General features: G+C 35.5%; 1 protein-coding gene across 1 annotated transcript; it reads left to right on the top strand.

Moving 5' to 3' along the window:
* Positions 1-7,430: 7,430 nt before the first annotated feature.
* Positions 7,431-13,779, top strand: LOC18430031 (cathepsin B-like protease 3). The gene is made up of 11 exons (XM_006840197.4): positions 7,431-7,559; positions 9,273-9,326; positions 9,430-9,510; positions 9,608-9,764; positions 9,921-9,925; positions 10,017-10,091; positions 10,303-10,428; positions 12,044-12,262; positions 12,371-12,484; positions 12,601-12,636; positions 13,258-13,779. Exons 1-11 carry the CDS (start codon positions 7,503-7,505, stop codon positions 13,387-13,389), a joined length of 1,056 nt encoding a protein of 351 aa, XP_006840260.1. The 5' UTR covers positions 7,431-7,502; the 3' UTR covers positions 13,390-13,779.
* The last annotated feature ends 764 nt before the right edge of the window (positions 13,780-14,543 follow it).

A 14,543-nucleotide genomic window follows, 5' to 3' on the forward strand; every position in this document is an offset into this window, starting at 1 on the left:
GAAACTATTAACAATATTTCAAGTGGGAAACTGCTAACAATATTTCAGCCAATAGGCTTTGAGAAAGAAAATTAGCAGAAAAAATTTCACCATCATGGTAAGATTCATGGACCATTTTCGGCATTCACCACTATTATAAATCCATGATCCATTCAATAACCCTTTTAAGATCCATCCAGCCATAAAAAGAGAACAATTTACAACAGCTCAAGGGGTACACTTTCAGCACAAAAAACTATTTTAGCAGAAAAATTTTCAGAGCCTACACAGAGCAAATTAAAATCAACAAAAGAATAATAAGTTTGCTTTTGTGTGCTTGCCTCGTGCAAACTACATAAAATTCCTTGTCTTTTTTCTTTCTATCAAATTAAATGAATTTGCATTTCCATGTTTGCCTTATGCAAACTACATGAATTCATGCTAATGCTATGAAGCTTATACCTTGCATTTTTCTTTGTCTGAATTTATTTCAAAATATCTGGTCATTTTCTTTGTCAGCAATCTGTGGCCAATATCTCGCATAGAGAACATCCTATAGTATGGTTGCATTACCTTTTTAATGCATTGCTTGTTATACAAGAACAATGCTTACTATGATGGTTACTAATAATGAGAAAGGTTTCTTTAAAATCAGGCTGCTGGTCATTGCTAGTTTTTGTTATTTTAGCTGTTTAGCCTTTCCATCACATTTCCTTTAAGTTTTGGTTTCTTCAAATTTGCAATTTTAGTTAGATCTTACATCTGGTGGATGTTCTCATTCGAATAGTAACAAATTCAGGTCATCAAGTTTCTTGAGTAAAACTTAGATCGTTTGTCAGCTTCAGAGCAGATAAACAGAAATTATAGGGCAAATTTTAGGACCATATTATAAAGCAAAACAAAAAGAAATTATAGGGCGAATATAGTTACCATTGTTTCCGGAAATGAAACTTATTGTTTCCGCAAATGAAACTTACATCCAAACAACCTGGGCTAGTGATCAACCCAAAAACAAATTACAGCAAAGAAAAAGGACATGTTTCTTGATTGATCTTTGTCTAACTCTCATAATAAAAAAACACAATAATATGGCCCCAATATATTCGTGACAAAAAAAAGGGCTGAAATATACGGGAGAAAACATATTAAACACGAGACAAAAGTGTATCTAATACACTCCACAAAACAAAAGAAGAAAGCCAAACAACAACATTGCATACCTGTAGAACGTCGAGCCCTTGTATATTGTAGAAGGGTGCTCTAGAGGGAGAGAGAGCAGGCGCTTCTGAGAGAGTTTTCTGTAGAGAGAGAAGGGAGAGAAACGATGGAAAGAGAGAGAGAGAGGGAAGAAAAGGGGAGGAGAGAGAGAGCTCAGGATGCAATTTGGGCGATGGATTGGGTGGGAGGGTTAAATCGGGGGTGGGTTAAATGCCATTGTCGGTTAAATTCCCTCCCCCTCGAAGTTACAGGAACTGCAGATTTCGAGGCTTGTTTTCCAAAATACCAGTTGACAAACTCCCGCTGGTTAATATCCCCCCCGAGCTTCACTTGGGAGCCCAAATCTTCTCTCTCCAAAATAACGGCTTGGGGTGGTTTTATGAGAGCCAGGAAATACCTCATGCGCGAGTGAATGGCATGATACCCGTTGTTAGCAATTCGGCATATTTAAAACGCGTTTTTATCCAAAAAAAAACTGCGATTTTATGGAAAACGTTTAAAACGGCACCTTTTTTAAAAGTGCGGCAAAAAAACAAATAAAAACGTTTAAAACAAGATTATAAGATAAACGAATTAAACTGGACCAAAAAAATCCTATCTTTCTTTTACCTGTAAATCTTTTTTTGAAAGATAAAAAACTATTTTCGTGATTTGTATAATGTTATTTTCATACTTTCTAAAAAAAAATATTATTTCAAAAAAAAAAAAAAAACCTAAAATAGATGCAAATTTCTGTGTTTAATATGGAAATATTGCTTTTGGCCTTAAAAACATCCACATTATCATAAATCACGGCTCAAACCATCCAGATTATTATAAATTAGGGCTTAAACCATCCATATTATCACATATTATAATCAACAAGCATGAAAACCATTGAATCAAAAATTCCCAAATTTTGGCTTGACAAAATTCCACCAAAAATTCAAACCAAATTAGGGTTCAAAGAGCCTCAGAATTCCAGATTACAAAATCAATACATAAGCTTAAAAAAAGATCTTTAAACAAAAAAAAAAAGAAACCTAGATTAAAGAATTTTTTCTTATCGCCAAACCTATGCGTGCTGCTTCTCTCTCTCTCTCTCGCTCTCTCTTGCTCAATCCCAAATGGGTTTTTTTTCATATCCTCAAACCCATAGTTCCTGTATGCGTGTTGTTTCTCTCTCACACTCAATCCCCGAACAAGTTTTTTCATTTTCCCAACCCAATAGATCATCTATGTGTGCTGCTTCTCTTACTCAATCCCCAAATGGGTTTTTTCATATCCTCAAACCCATAGTTCCTCTATGCGTGTTGTTACTCTCTCACACTCAATCACCAAACAAGTTTTTTCATTTTCCCAAACCCATAGTTCCTCTGTGTATGCTGCTTCCTTTGTGCATGTTGCTTCTCTCTGTATGTATTGCTTCTCAGGTTCTCCCTCTCTGCGTGTTGCTCCAACTGGGGTTTTATTCTTCTTCCTCTTTGTCTAGAACTCCCATATGCTTCTTGCTGCCGTTTGAACTTTGAAGTAATGGGTCGCCTACTCATCATACCGTAGTTATCATATATATCCAGATGCTTCCAACTCACCATACTGTAGTTATAATATGGTGTATCCATATGATGTATATATCATGGTGTCTTTGTCATGGTGTTTTTTTTTTTTTGGTACCTACTAAATAGGTATATTTTAAATTTTCTAATATTTTTAAACTTAACCGATTTTTTGACTCCGATTTGTTGAGCCTAGTCCGATATATTTACGATATCTTTATATGAAGTGTTTTTGCCGATCCATATTTTTTACCCGATTTCTTCATCTGGCTTTTTAAAATAAAAACGATTTATTTTCGATTTTATAGTGAGCCGAATTATGAAAGTCCCCGACTTGCTAACTATGATAATACCTCGTGCTTGTCTTTAATTCTTTTTCTTCTCCACTGCTCCCCTTATTCTAATATAATGCACGACACCTGCATGCTTCTCACTGTGGATTATAGTTTTTTGAGAAAATTATATAAATATCTGTTGTATTTTGTATCATTACAGATTTATCAAATAGTTTCAGTTTTTACATGTATGTCCATTTTTAACCTTTTTATAATGGAATATTTTAAAAAATACGACTTTACCTTTTTTCAGATGTTGAACAACTGAATTGGAGGGTTTTTCAGATGTTCAACATCCAAAAATAGGCTAAAAGTTTAACGTTTATATTCCCATTTTCGGGTGTTGAACATCCGAATGAAAGGCTTATGTCGATACATTGTATTCCTTGTGAAAATGGTTTCGGATGTTGGACATTTGAAAATATCATATTGTGAAATTCGACTTTACCTTTTTTCAGATGTTGAACAACTGAATTGGAGGGTTTTTCAGATGTTCAACATCCAAAAATAGGCTAAAAGTTTAACGTTCATATTCCTATTTTCGGGTGTTGAACATCCGAATGAAAGGCTTATGTCGATACATTGTATTCCTTGTGAAAATGGTTTCGGATGTTGGACATTTGAAAATATCATATTGTGAAATTCCAGAGACTTTTTGGAAAATATGACTTTGAATTTTCAAAAAATCTCTAGAATTTCGTAGTCATTTTCGGATGTCCAACATCTAAAACCATTTTTAGATATTGAACATCCGAAAAACCCTTTTATTTGGATATTCAACAACCGAAAATGGGAATGTGAATGTTAAACTTTGAGCCTATATTCGGTTATTCAACATTCGAAAAAAGATAAAGTCGTATTTTTAAAAAATTATGTTATAAAAGATAAAAAATAGATATACATTTAATAACAGGAAAATTTTGATACATCCATAATAACGTAAAATATAACGCATATGTAAGTAATTTTCTCTAAGTCTTTTTTAGAGCTCGGCGTGATTAATAGGCTTTTTCTTGCTTGATGTCGCTGTGTGGCATGACTCCGCCCAGTTGGAGTGTCCTACGTGTTTTGGGGCGCTTTCTTTTTGTATAGTTAACATCTCCCCATCTTCAGACCATAATTGCAGAGTTTGGTTGACATTTTCTACTGTAGGTGGTGCCATGGTGATGAACTTAACCAAAGGATATTGGTTCCATTATTATTTTGTGGTAATAGAAAGGGAAATAAGTGGTGTTTTACCAATTGTGAGGTAACGATTTTATTTAACCCGACCAGTTACTTCTCTTGTGAAATTGTACTCTCGGTTATCTGTGGATGCATCTCAATTGAGATGAAGCATGTATATTTGTGGTGATTACATTATGATTTGATGTATATTGTTGTGGTATTGGATTTTGTATTTTGGTTATCTTGATTTCCTCTTAATTTTTGCCAAACTTATTATACCAAATATTATTATTATTATTTTATTGTTACGGATAGGAAAGTTTCTTTGTGAGGCATTGCATTTGTTTTAATAGGAAATTTAATGTAGCAAAGGGTAATCAATCGGGATTGTATATTACGAGATCATTTATTTTTATTAGAACAATTGTTACATGCAGGCTGAGCTGCATTTGTACAATAAGCGGTGGTCTAGGGGTATAAAGGATCCATTTTAAAAGTGGATGCAAATAGGCGGTCCATTTAAAAACAATTGAAATTAATTGTCCAAATATTTTTTTAATATAATTATTATTTATAGTTTTCAAAATTTATTTTTTTATTCATATTCATGATCGTCATATCAAAGATTCTATATTTTTTAAAAATCAGGATCGGTTTTTATTTTAAAAAAAAAATGATTAAAAAGCCTGTATTTTTAAATGTGGAGGCTTGGGTTGACCGCATGCTAACGGCGTACTTTAAAATCGCAATCCAAAGTTTTCCAAATATTGTACGCAGCAAGCAAGTGGATAGACGGCAAACACACCAAATATGGACGGACTACTGCTGTTGCTGAGGAGGTTCAAAAATAAAAAGTTGTGCGTTTGGCACGTGTGGGAACAATCTAGCGGGTAGAGTAGAGCCGTGTGCGGAGAGGAGAGCGGAGATGAAGGAGTCTCTCTCTCGCACCCAAACAATTTGACAAGGTAAAGAAAGAGCAAAAGATTCCGTTCACCACCCTCTATCTTCTTCTTCTTCTTCTTTTGTTGAAAAAGAAAACAACAAAAGAGTGGTATCCAACGTTGTGTCACGCAAGCATCCATTGGCTGTGTAAGCAACCGTGTAACTGAACGCACCTTTCTGCCTCTTTCTCTATCACGTAGCTCCTTGCTTTAATTAGATTTCCGGTAAACTACCCATGCATCTGTCGTAAGTCGTCACCCAATAACTAATGTCACCATACCTGCTCACTTAATTTCTGCTCTCTAGTTTATGGCAGTCTTGTAAGGGTGAGAACAGGTCAGATCGGGGGCGGGCGGATATGATCAGATCCGAATTTTGATCTAAATAGTATATATCGGATCTGGGTTAGAGTCTAGGTTAAAATTGGATCTTAGATATTTGGATTTGGATCCAAATAATCGGATTCAAAGATCTAGATCCAAAGTATACATTAGATTTGGATTCAGATCCGAATTATATATATATAAAATAAATTTTTATTATTAAAAAAATCGAGTTGGATTCGGATTTAGATTTAGGTTGGACTTAGATCGAATCCACCTGCACCTAGATTCGATCCAAATTGCAATTCATATATGACTTTTGGATATGGATCTGGATTTCGGATCCATACATGGATCCAAATAGGGTCCGAATTTTGGGTTTCGGATTCGAATCAGGTAAATTCTCATTCCTATAGTCTTGGCATCAATAAATATTTCAAACTAGTATGAATATTTAGTTAGATATTATATATTCAATTCTAGCTTAAAAGTTGAATTTAATTATAATATTATTTTAAAAAATTGACTTAAAATCTATACTGTTCAACTAAAATTGATGATTTATAACAATGCAGCTATACTTTTATAAGTAGAATAAAAAAGAGATTGCCTTATGGAAGCAACATCCTTCTTTTTACATAGAGAAAAATGTTTTTATTACGAGGCGACAACCTTAATTGTACAAGCAAGGTTCAATGGATAATACAAATTTGACACTATCATAAAAGACTTACCAAGTTCTTATACCATTTTAAAAGATATATTAAACTTATGGGATAAGAGTTATATAAAGTTGCAATCTTATACTATTAAAGTAAGTAGCGATTAAAAAATCCTCTCAAAGCCAAAGAGAAGAGAATGTTATGATGATGGTAGACTATTCTATCAATCATTTCGACCTCAAAATGTATAGATACAAAAAAAAAAAATTAAAAATTTAAAATTAATATATGCTTACAAAGCCAACAATCTTTTTTCTCGTTATAGAGATTCTCACCCTTGAGAAACGGAGGGAGGGAAACAAAGGAAAAAGAGTTGCAAGGGCTATTCAGTCATTACTGGTTTATATTTTGCCCCTCTTTTGAAAATATGTGGTCATTGGAGCTTGGTGCTGAGAATCGTTAATCCAATCCGAATGGGCTGGTCAATCCAATACATTTCACTTGTGGGCCCACCACCTTCCTCACTGACGATCAATTGGTCCCCTACGGTTCTTTGGAATCTTTTATTGTTATTATTAGGCGGCCGATCCCAGCGCTCGAATAATTATATTCTCCCTCTCTCTCCCCGCCTTCCTATTTACCTCTTACTTTCCTTATTTTATTAAAATAATAATAAGGTGATATTCATATATGGGTGTGGTTTGTATAGAGCCTAGGCTCTAAACAATCAAATTAGAACCTACCTTCAAATACGTTTTAATATTGAAAATATTTGTAATGTGTCTTAAAATATATTTTTATACTTATTTATAAAGTTTAAAGCTTAAAAAATAATGCACATCGATATATATATGTAAAAACTAAAAAATCTTGAAAATTAACCGTCTATAAATGCATTACAAGATACACTATTTAAAAAACTTGCAATCCTATTTTTTTTCTCATGATCAATATGAGGATATTTGGGCATCAAAACAACCTCTTCTAGTGAAATTTTTGAGGTAAGCTCTAATTTGAATGTTTAGAAACATTTTCAAAGTTTTCATTCTATCTATACTATTTTCGAAGTTTAAATTTTATAAATAAATAAAAAAATATATTTTAAAGCTATCACTAAGGATTTTCAGTATTGAAACCGCATTTTTCCGATACTATTTGAAAGTAAGCTCTAATTTGATTGTTTACAGCCTAAGCCCTATACATACCGCACCACATAAGATTGTCGCTCTGTCGTCAACGAAGAAAAAGGGAGGGAGAAAGAAAAGAGATGAGCAACTCGACTTCTTTGCTCTCTAAAAATTGAGCTTTAATTTTCAGCCTGCGAACGAGCGAGCTGTAGGAATGGCCAAGGCTCTCATATCTCTCCTCCTTTTGGCAATTGTTATCTCGTTTGACGAGGTATATTTTGAGCCTTTTTTTCCTTTGTATTGCAAAAGCTCTAGGATTTAGCTGGATATCATCGGTCCATTGCTCTCTTCTTCTTTTGATTGCTTGATTTATGGTTTGTACTCTTTAACACCTTTTCCATATACTAGTTTTCTCAAATATACGAAGATTTCTCTTAATATGCCTCGAAGTTCAAAAGGAACTTGTGATGCAGTTCGTGGCTTCTTATTTAACCATTTTCTTCTTCTTTCTTTAATGGATGTCTGTGATTTGTGTTAGGCAATCCAGCCCGTTCGTTGTATTTTGAGGTTGCAATTTTTTATTTAAAATTAGATGGTCTTATTTGCGTAGACATTTCGCTTCTGTACCAGTCCTTTGCTCCCTTTTTGTTTTTAACAGGTTTCGAATTCCTTTACGATCTGAACTTTTCTTTAGATATTGGCTTATTTTATCTGTGTATAAACTCTTCTAGTATGCTCCAGATCCTTTTCCTAGTTTGTCTTACCTTTACTCGTCAACCCCAAATTGCACAGCTAGGCTCTTCTTTTTTCCATACTTCAATCACTTTTCTATTTACTTATGTTCCAATTTCTGGTATGTTCTTGTATCAAAACTACAAGCAAGCATCATATACAAGTGATTGCTTTTAGTGACGATGCTTAATGAGTCTAGGATGCAATTTTTAGCCAATCAGTTTGCTATAGCCAATTTTATGGAAAGTTCTAGGTTTCGGAACTTTGATTGGTGGTTCAGAATTTGACTGTTTGCTTCAGATAGACTTGAACTATCCACTGAAGTTTGATCATGATTCCAATCATTGCAATACGTAGACTTCCATTTGATGATATTTCCTTTTACATATTCTACAATCATGGTTTCGTGACTCGCCCGAATCACAGTTACTTGGACTCGCCCTAAGTATCCCTGAGTTGTGTGTTCCATTCCGGGTGCATAAAAGAAATTTTAGAAAGATTAAAAAACATTGTTAAAATATAGGAATGGTGTATAACTCTTTTTTTTATATGATTTGGATTTTTGGGAAATGATTGGTGAGTGTTTTTTGCCTTAATCCCTATTTTTATATTTTATTTTTTATTTTTAAATCTGCCCATCTATAAAACAGTTTTTTTTTTAGATCCATTTTTTCCTATACTTTTTTAATATTATTTGGACTTTTTAAGGTTGCTTTTAGTTTTATTTTACTTTTTCTTTCTTCATTTAATTTTTTGATTTCTTTTTTTTCATTATTTTCTCGCTATACAATACTCAGGCGGTCCGCTTGGACTCGCCCAAGTTACTTGGCTCGGCCAAGGCCTGAGTCCCTTGGCCAAGATGAGTTTCTGGACTTTGTGTCTACAATGATGAATAATTTCATGACAATCCCATATAAATTACCTTTCTTTCTGCTCACAAAAAGTTTGTTTGAACTTTAAACTGTCGCACCAGTTGAATTATTTGCTACCCAATGTCTTGTTCTGGTTTATGCTCCCCTGGTTTTTGAAATGGTCAGTTTCTTATTTTGTATTTTTAAGGCTTTGGAGCTGTGGCACTGGGTACTTCTGCTATTCCCACCTTATATGCAAGTTACAGTTTTTGATAGTCTAATATGCCATTCCGTTCCAGCTCAGTCAAACTGTGCCACCCCCTGTCTTCCATTTGCTGTGGAAATTATCTACTGCACTGTCTGGCAATGTAGCTAAATAGAACCGCTTTTGTATACTTCAGGTGCAGGCAGTGAAGCCTATTCCTCCAACCAAGGACAAAACTCACATTCTTCAAGTAAGTTCTCGTCATATTTATGGCCAACATATTATACCTGGTGCTTATTTTTGCTCAGGATTCCAGGTATTAAGTAATCATCCTACGTATTTCCACTATGCAGGATTCTATAATAGAGAAAATCAATGGAAATCCTAATGCTGGTTGGCAAGCTGCTTTGAATCCCCGCTTCTCCAATTACACAGTGAGTTCCTAAAGCCTGGCTACACTTAGACACCATTTTTTTAATGCAGAATATTGCTGTATCTGATGCAAGCAATTGCATACTTTTCTTTATGTAGATTGGTCAATTCAAATATATTCTTGGAGTAAAACCAGTACCCCAGAATAGCTTGGTCCCTGTTCCCATTAGAAGATATGAAAAAACTGTGAAGTTGCCGAAGGATTTCGATGCTCGAACAGCATGGACCCAATGCGCCACCATCAGTAGAATACTTGGTGTGTTGCTAATATTCTACCTTGTCAAACTAATATTATTTTACCGAGCAAATTACTCATCTCCTCCCAACTAAAATTCTAATTAGACGAAATTTTGACCTTTTCCCCTCTTCTTGTGTTCCTAACATGTGTTCACGTTCAAATTTCTCATTTAAGATCAGGTAAAATTTCCTTTTCTCCCTATTACTTCAGTTCTATTGATTATGAGGAGGACAAGAATTACTCAATTGTATACTTTTGGGTCTTGAACAGGGCCATTGTGGTTCCTGTTGGGCATTTGGTGCGGTTGAATCCTTGTCCGATCGCTTCTGCATTCATTTTGGAATGGTATTCAGTAGGAATTGAAGTTGAGGCATAGTATTGCTATCTTTACCATTGCACACTTTATACTTGCATTCCAAGGATAAAATAAGCTATCATTTTAGCTATCAGTCTGCCAATGTTTGACTTCATTATAATGCAAAGTCACTAGGTTCATTGTTCTTTATGTTCTTTATTTATCCTTCTTTCCCCCTCATCTGTGCGTCAACTGGTGCAGAACATATCCCTGTCGGTGAATGATCTGCTGTCATGCTGTGGATTTATGTGTGGTGATGGTTGTGATGGTGGCTACCCTATCTATGCATGGCGATACTTTGTCCAGAATGGTGTGGTTACTGAAGAGGTGCGGCTCCAATGTCTCCCTTGAAATTCTCATTTCTTGATCCATTGCTTAGTTTGGATTATTGGATATCCTGTCTGGCTTCCGGCTTTGTTGATTCATGCAATTCAGGTTCTGTTTCTCTTCATTGATGTGTTTGTTTGAAATAGATCGTATTTGAATCAGTGTTCGAAAACTCGCTCCAGTCTACTCAGACTCATGCGAGTTATGTGGCCTGCAGCCTGCCATGGCCAGAAGATTGTACATAATATAACATGTACACGAACAGTACTTGGGGAGTATCGTATAAAGCCTGGTCGAGCACTGTGAAACTCGGGCTGGCTCACCCAATTTTCACAGTACTTGGGTGACTCTGTACAATACTTGCCCGAGAATCATTCATGTAGCTGTAATATAAGAGGGGGCAGAAATCCTCCTCCCTTTTTGTGGTTTTTCCCTTTAGTTTTGCGTCTCTCTCATTCTCATTAAAGGGGGGCCCCCATTTCCTTCTCTCTCTGTCTCTCTCTCGCTTTCTCTCTCACACACACATACAATCTCGTGTCTTCCAGCCACTCAAATGAACCCTAATAAAATAATAAAATGTACACCTACATCTATGATATTAAAAAAATAAAATTAAGTTTTTGAATCACCCCGCTCTTGATCTCCATCAAATTTGAAGGACTCTATGATTAGGTTAATAGAACTTGGTAATTTCAGAAGGACTAACAGGTGAAGCCAGGGTTAGGGTTTCAAATGCCATATTTTATATTCATCTTTATCTTTTCTCTTTTTTTCAGAAATACTTTGTTCATCATTTATTTTATTTCCCCACATTTGATCTATTTTTTTCTATTTTTCCCGATTTTCTCCTTTTTTTTGAGTTTTCCATAGTAGGCCGTTTACTAGATTGGCAAGGAGTCGGGCACACCGCGAGTGATTCCGCCTGGCTAGGGATCAGATCTATGGCCAAGTTGATTTTTAGAGCACTTATACAAAGCATCGAGAAAAAAATAATACATCAGACTAGCAAGAGGCATGTGCGATGCACGTATATTGCAATCTCGACATCAGGTTTTTAAAAATCACGAAGCAGACTTGGGTTTGACCAAGTCGACCTAATCAATTTTTTATTTTTTTTAATTTTCTATTATGTCTGTATGACAATCTCAAGTTGGATAGCTCGACACAAAACCGGGTCCCCCAGTGATTTGGGTCTGACTCTGATTTTTGACATGCTGCTTGACATTGTAAAAACCCATACTTTTTTTCAAAGAATAAATTCCACAATTTTTGGAGATTAGTGATTAGGTTTCCAATAAAGTAATAATTATTGAGTGAGTTCTTTTTATATGTAAATGCATTCAGAATTTTTACTTCTAAGTTTGAATAAAGTATTTAGTGCAGGGATGTTTTCGTTTCCTGTTAGATTTCCCCTTTTATTTCCAAAAAAATATCGATGGAAATATTTATCAAAGGAAGTCATAGGGATTGAATTGGATAAAAAGGAGGTTACCTAAAACTCCCACTTTGTCGGGCACTTCTCAATAGAACAGCACTAACTGATTTTCATGTTGTCTTGCTTGTTGGTAGTAGGTATTGTGTAGCATATAATGATTTGTTTGCATTTTGATTGCAGTGTGACCCCTACTTTGACGACATTGGGTGCTCCCACCCTGGATGTGAGCCTGGATTCCCAACTCCTCAGTGCGAGAGGAAATGCAAAGTTAAGAACCAACTGTGGCAGGAATCTAAACACTTCAGTGTCAATGCTTACAGAATCGACTCTGACCCCTCGAGCATCATGGCTGAGGTCTACAAGAATGGTCCTGTTGAAGTCGCCTTCACGGTTTATGAGGTAATTGAATTGCATTATGAGTATTTAGCAGCATCCCAAGAATGATGAGTGAAGTTCAAAATCTTAAATTTTGCCGTCTTATTCTCAAATGTAATGATCCTATTGCAGGATTTTGCACATTACAAGTCGGGGATTTACAAGCACATTACAGGTGGTATCATGGGTGGGCATGCTGTGAAGCTGATTGGGTGGGGAACTTCTGAGGAAGGGGAGGATTATTGGGTTCGTCGTCTGCTATTTCCCTGTCAAGAATAATTGAGAGAGTTCTTTTGTTCCTATTTTACATGATTCACCATATGGTTGTCATAACTTAATTAATTCTGGTTTTTGCTCTGCAGCTTCTTGCAAACCAGTGGAATCGTGGCTGGGGTGATGTAAGTTCCTCTCCATTTTCCTAGTTTTTTCAAATTCATGTTTTTAGTGGTGAACCAATTAATTGGGATAAGGCTTGGAAAATGATGATGATGATGAGTGGTTAATCATTGTGCAAGCATTAATTAGGAACTTTAAATAAGGGTTCGACTGGCCGTATTTGAAGATCCAATGTAGGCTACAGTTCAGAGCTCAGAACAAACCAAAGAAAAAGGATAAACTATCGAAAAAGAATTCATATGGACCCTCTATGCCAATGATCTAAGCGGACTATCTTTTCTTGCAAGTTAAAGAGTGCTTGTTAATCTTCTTTCATGAAGTTGTTTAGACGTAAGAACTAGCAAGCTCTCTTCTTTCATGAGCCTGTTTATAAGTAAGAACTAGCAAGCTCTCTCTCTCTCTCTTTCCCATGCCACATGAACCAGTGTTCCGGGTCTTGAATGTCAATTCAGGACAAAGATGATGGTTCATAAGCCAAAATTTGATTTTACCAATATTCAGTCAGACCTCCCAAGTCAATTGGCTGGCCAATTTATTTTTATCAGACCGTTGTCCGCATATTTATTGCTCTGTAAAGCATTGCCTGGGAGTCTTGACCATTGTGCTTCTCTTTTGCTATTCAGGATGGTTACTTCAAGATCAGAAGGGGAACAAACGAATGTGGAATTGAGGAAGACGTGGTTGCTGGGATGCCTTCAACAAAGAACTTGATCAAGAACATGGCCGATGGAGATTCAGGTCATGTGACAGTTTGAGCATCTATAAAATTACTCTATGTGCCATGTTGCTAAATCACTGAAAATAGGAACACCAGGTAGCCTGTATAAGATGTTATGACCATTGCATTTATGTCAATGGACCATAACTCCGTAAATATCTTTGGTGCAGAAAGGGGTCCCACAGATCTCTTTGTATCAGTTGGAGCATTATAACAGGTTTGGCTCCATGTGAGACATCTATGTTATATACACAGGAGTTGCTATTTGCATGTTCTTGTTATTTCCAGCCAAAAAAAGTGCGGGGAGTAATTAAAACCTCACATGCTAAATTTTAACCATGTTCCTGGTTGGCAATAGCAAACACAGGTGTGAACAACATTTCTTAACTGAATGGTATCACTTAAGAAGCTTGTCTTTTTGGCAAAACTTTGATTGCAACCATCAAATGTGGAAAATGATTGTTTGCCCCTTAAAAAACAATGTCTGATGAAGTAAAAGGGTATTGTCGTAGGCTTTTAGCATTACTTGTATTTAGAGTGGGGAAGGCTCATTGCTCCTGCATTGTACAGTTACTTTTGAAGGAATAAAAGAAAGGACTTGGTTTCTATGCGGCCAAGCTCGTATATGTAGAAATGGGGGCCTCTTAATAAATCTATTTTTGAGATGGATTTTAAGGCTTAATTTTTTCAGGATATGTAATATCATGAATATGAAAAAATAAATAAATTTAAAAAATTAGAAATAATAATTCTAGTAAGAAAGCATTTAGACTTTTAGTTTCCATTGTTTTTATGATGGAACGCCTACTTGCATATGCTTTACCCTTTTTGGACCGTATTTGTAGAAATATGGTCCAGCCTGCATGAAACAATTTTCCTAATAGAAAATCAGTAGGCTGCAAGTTTTAAACAGATGTATAGAATGTAGCTAGGGAATTAAAAGCATTAGTCAACAAGACTCCTACAGGACTTGCGAAATTTGGTCTGAAATTTTGATCTTGGTTTTCAAATTTCCGAAATTTGGCCACGCATTGCATGTGAAATGGTTCAGTTGATTCTACTCACTCAATTGGAGAGGATAATCACAACAACAATGTCATCTTTTAAAATCCTGTGTAGAAGTCCACCATCATGATGTAGGACTCATGTATTTTTGGGTTAAGATAGGAGCCACTTCAACCGGAGCGGATA

Source organism: Amborella trichopoda, chromosome 2 (assembly GCF_054954075.1).
Source record: "Amborella trichopoda isolate Santa Cruz 75 chromosome 2, AtrichopodaSantaCruz75HAP2 v2.0, whole genome shotgun sequence".
Lineage (NCBI taxonomy): Eukaryota > Viridiplantae > Streptophyta > Magnoliopsida > Amborellales > Amborellaceae > Amborella > Amborella trichopoda.

Excerpts from the sequence above, each read along its gene's own strand:
- LOC18430031 (XM_006840197.4), top strand. The coding sequence starts at position 7,503 with ATGGCCAAGGCTCTCATATCTCTCCTCCTTTTGGCAATTGTTATCTCG. Across the intron at positions 9,327-9,429 it reads ACAAAACTCACATTCTTCAA|GATTCTATAATAGAGAAAAT; the intron begins GTAAGTTCTCGT and ends TCCACTATGCAG. Across the intron at positions 10,429-12,043 it reads ATGGTGTGGTTACTGAAGAG|TGTGACCCCTACTTTGACGA; the intron begins GTGCGGCTCCAA and ends TTTTGATTGCAG.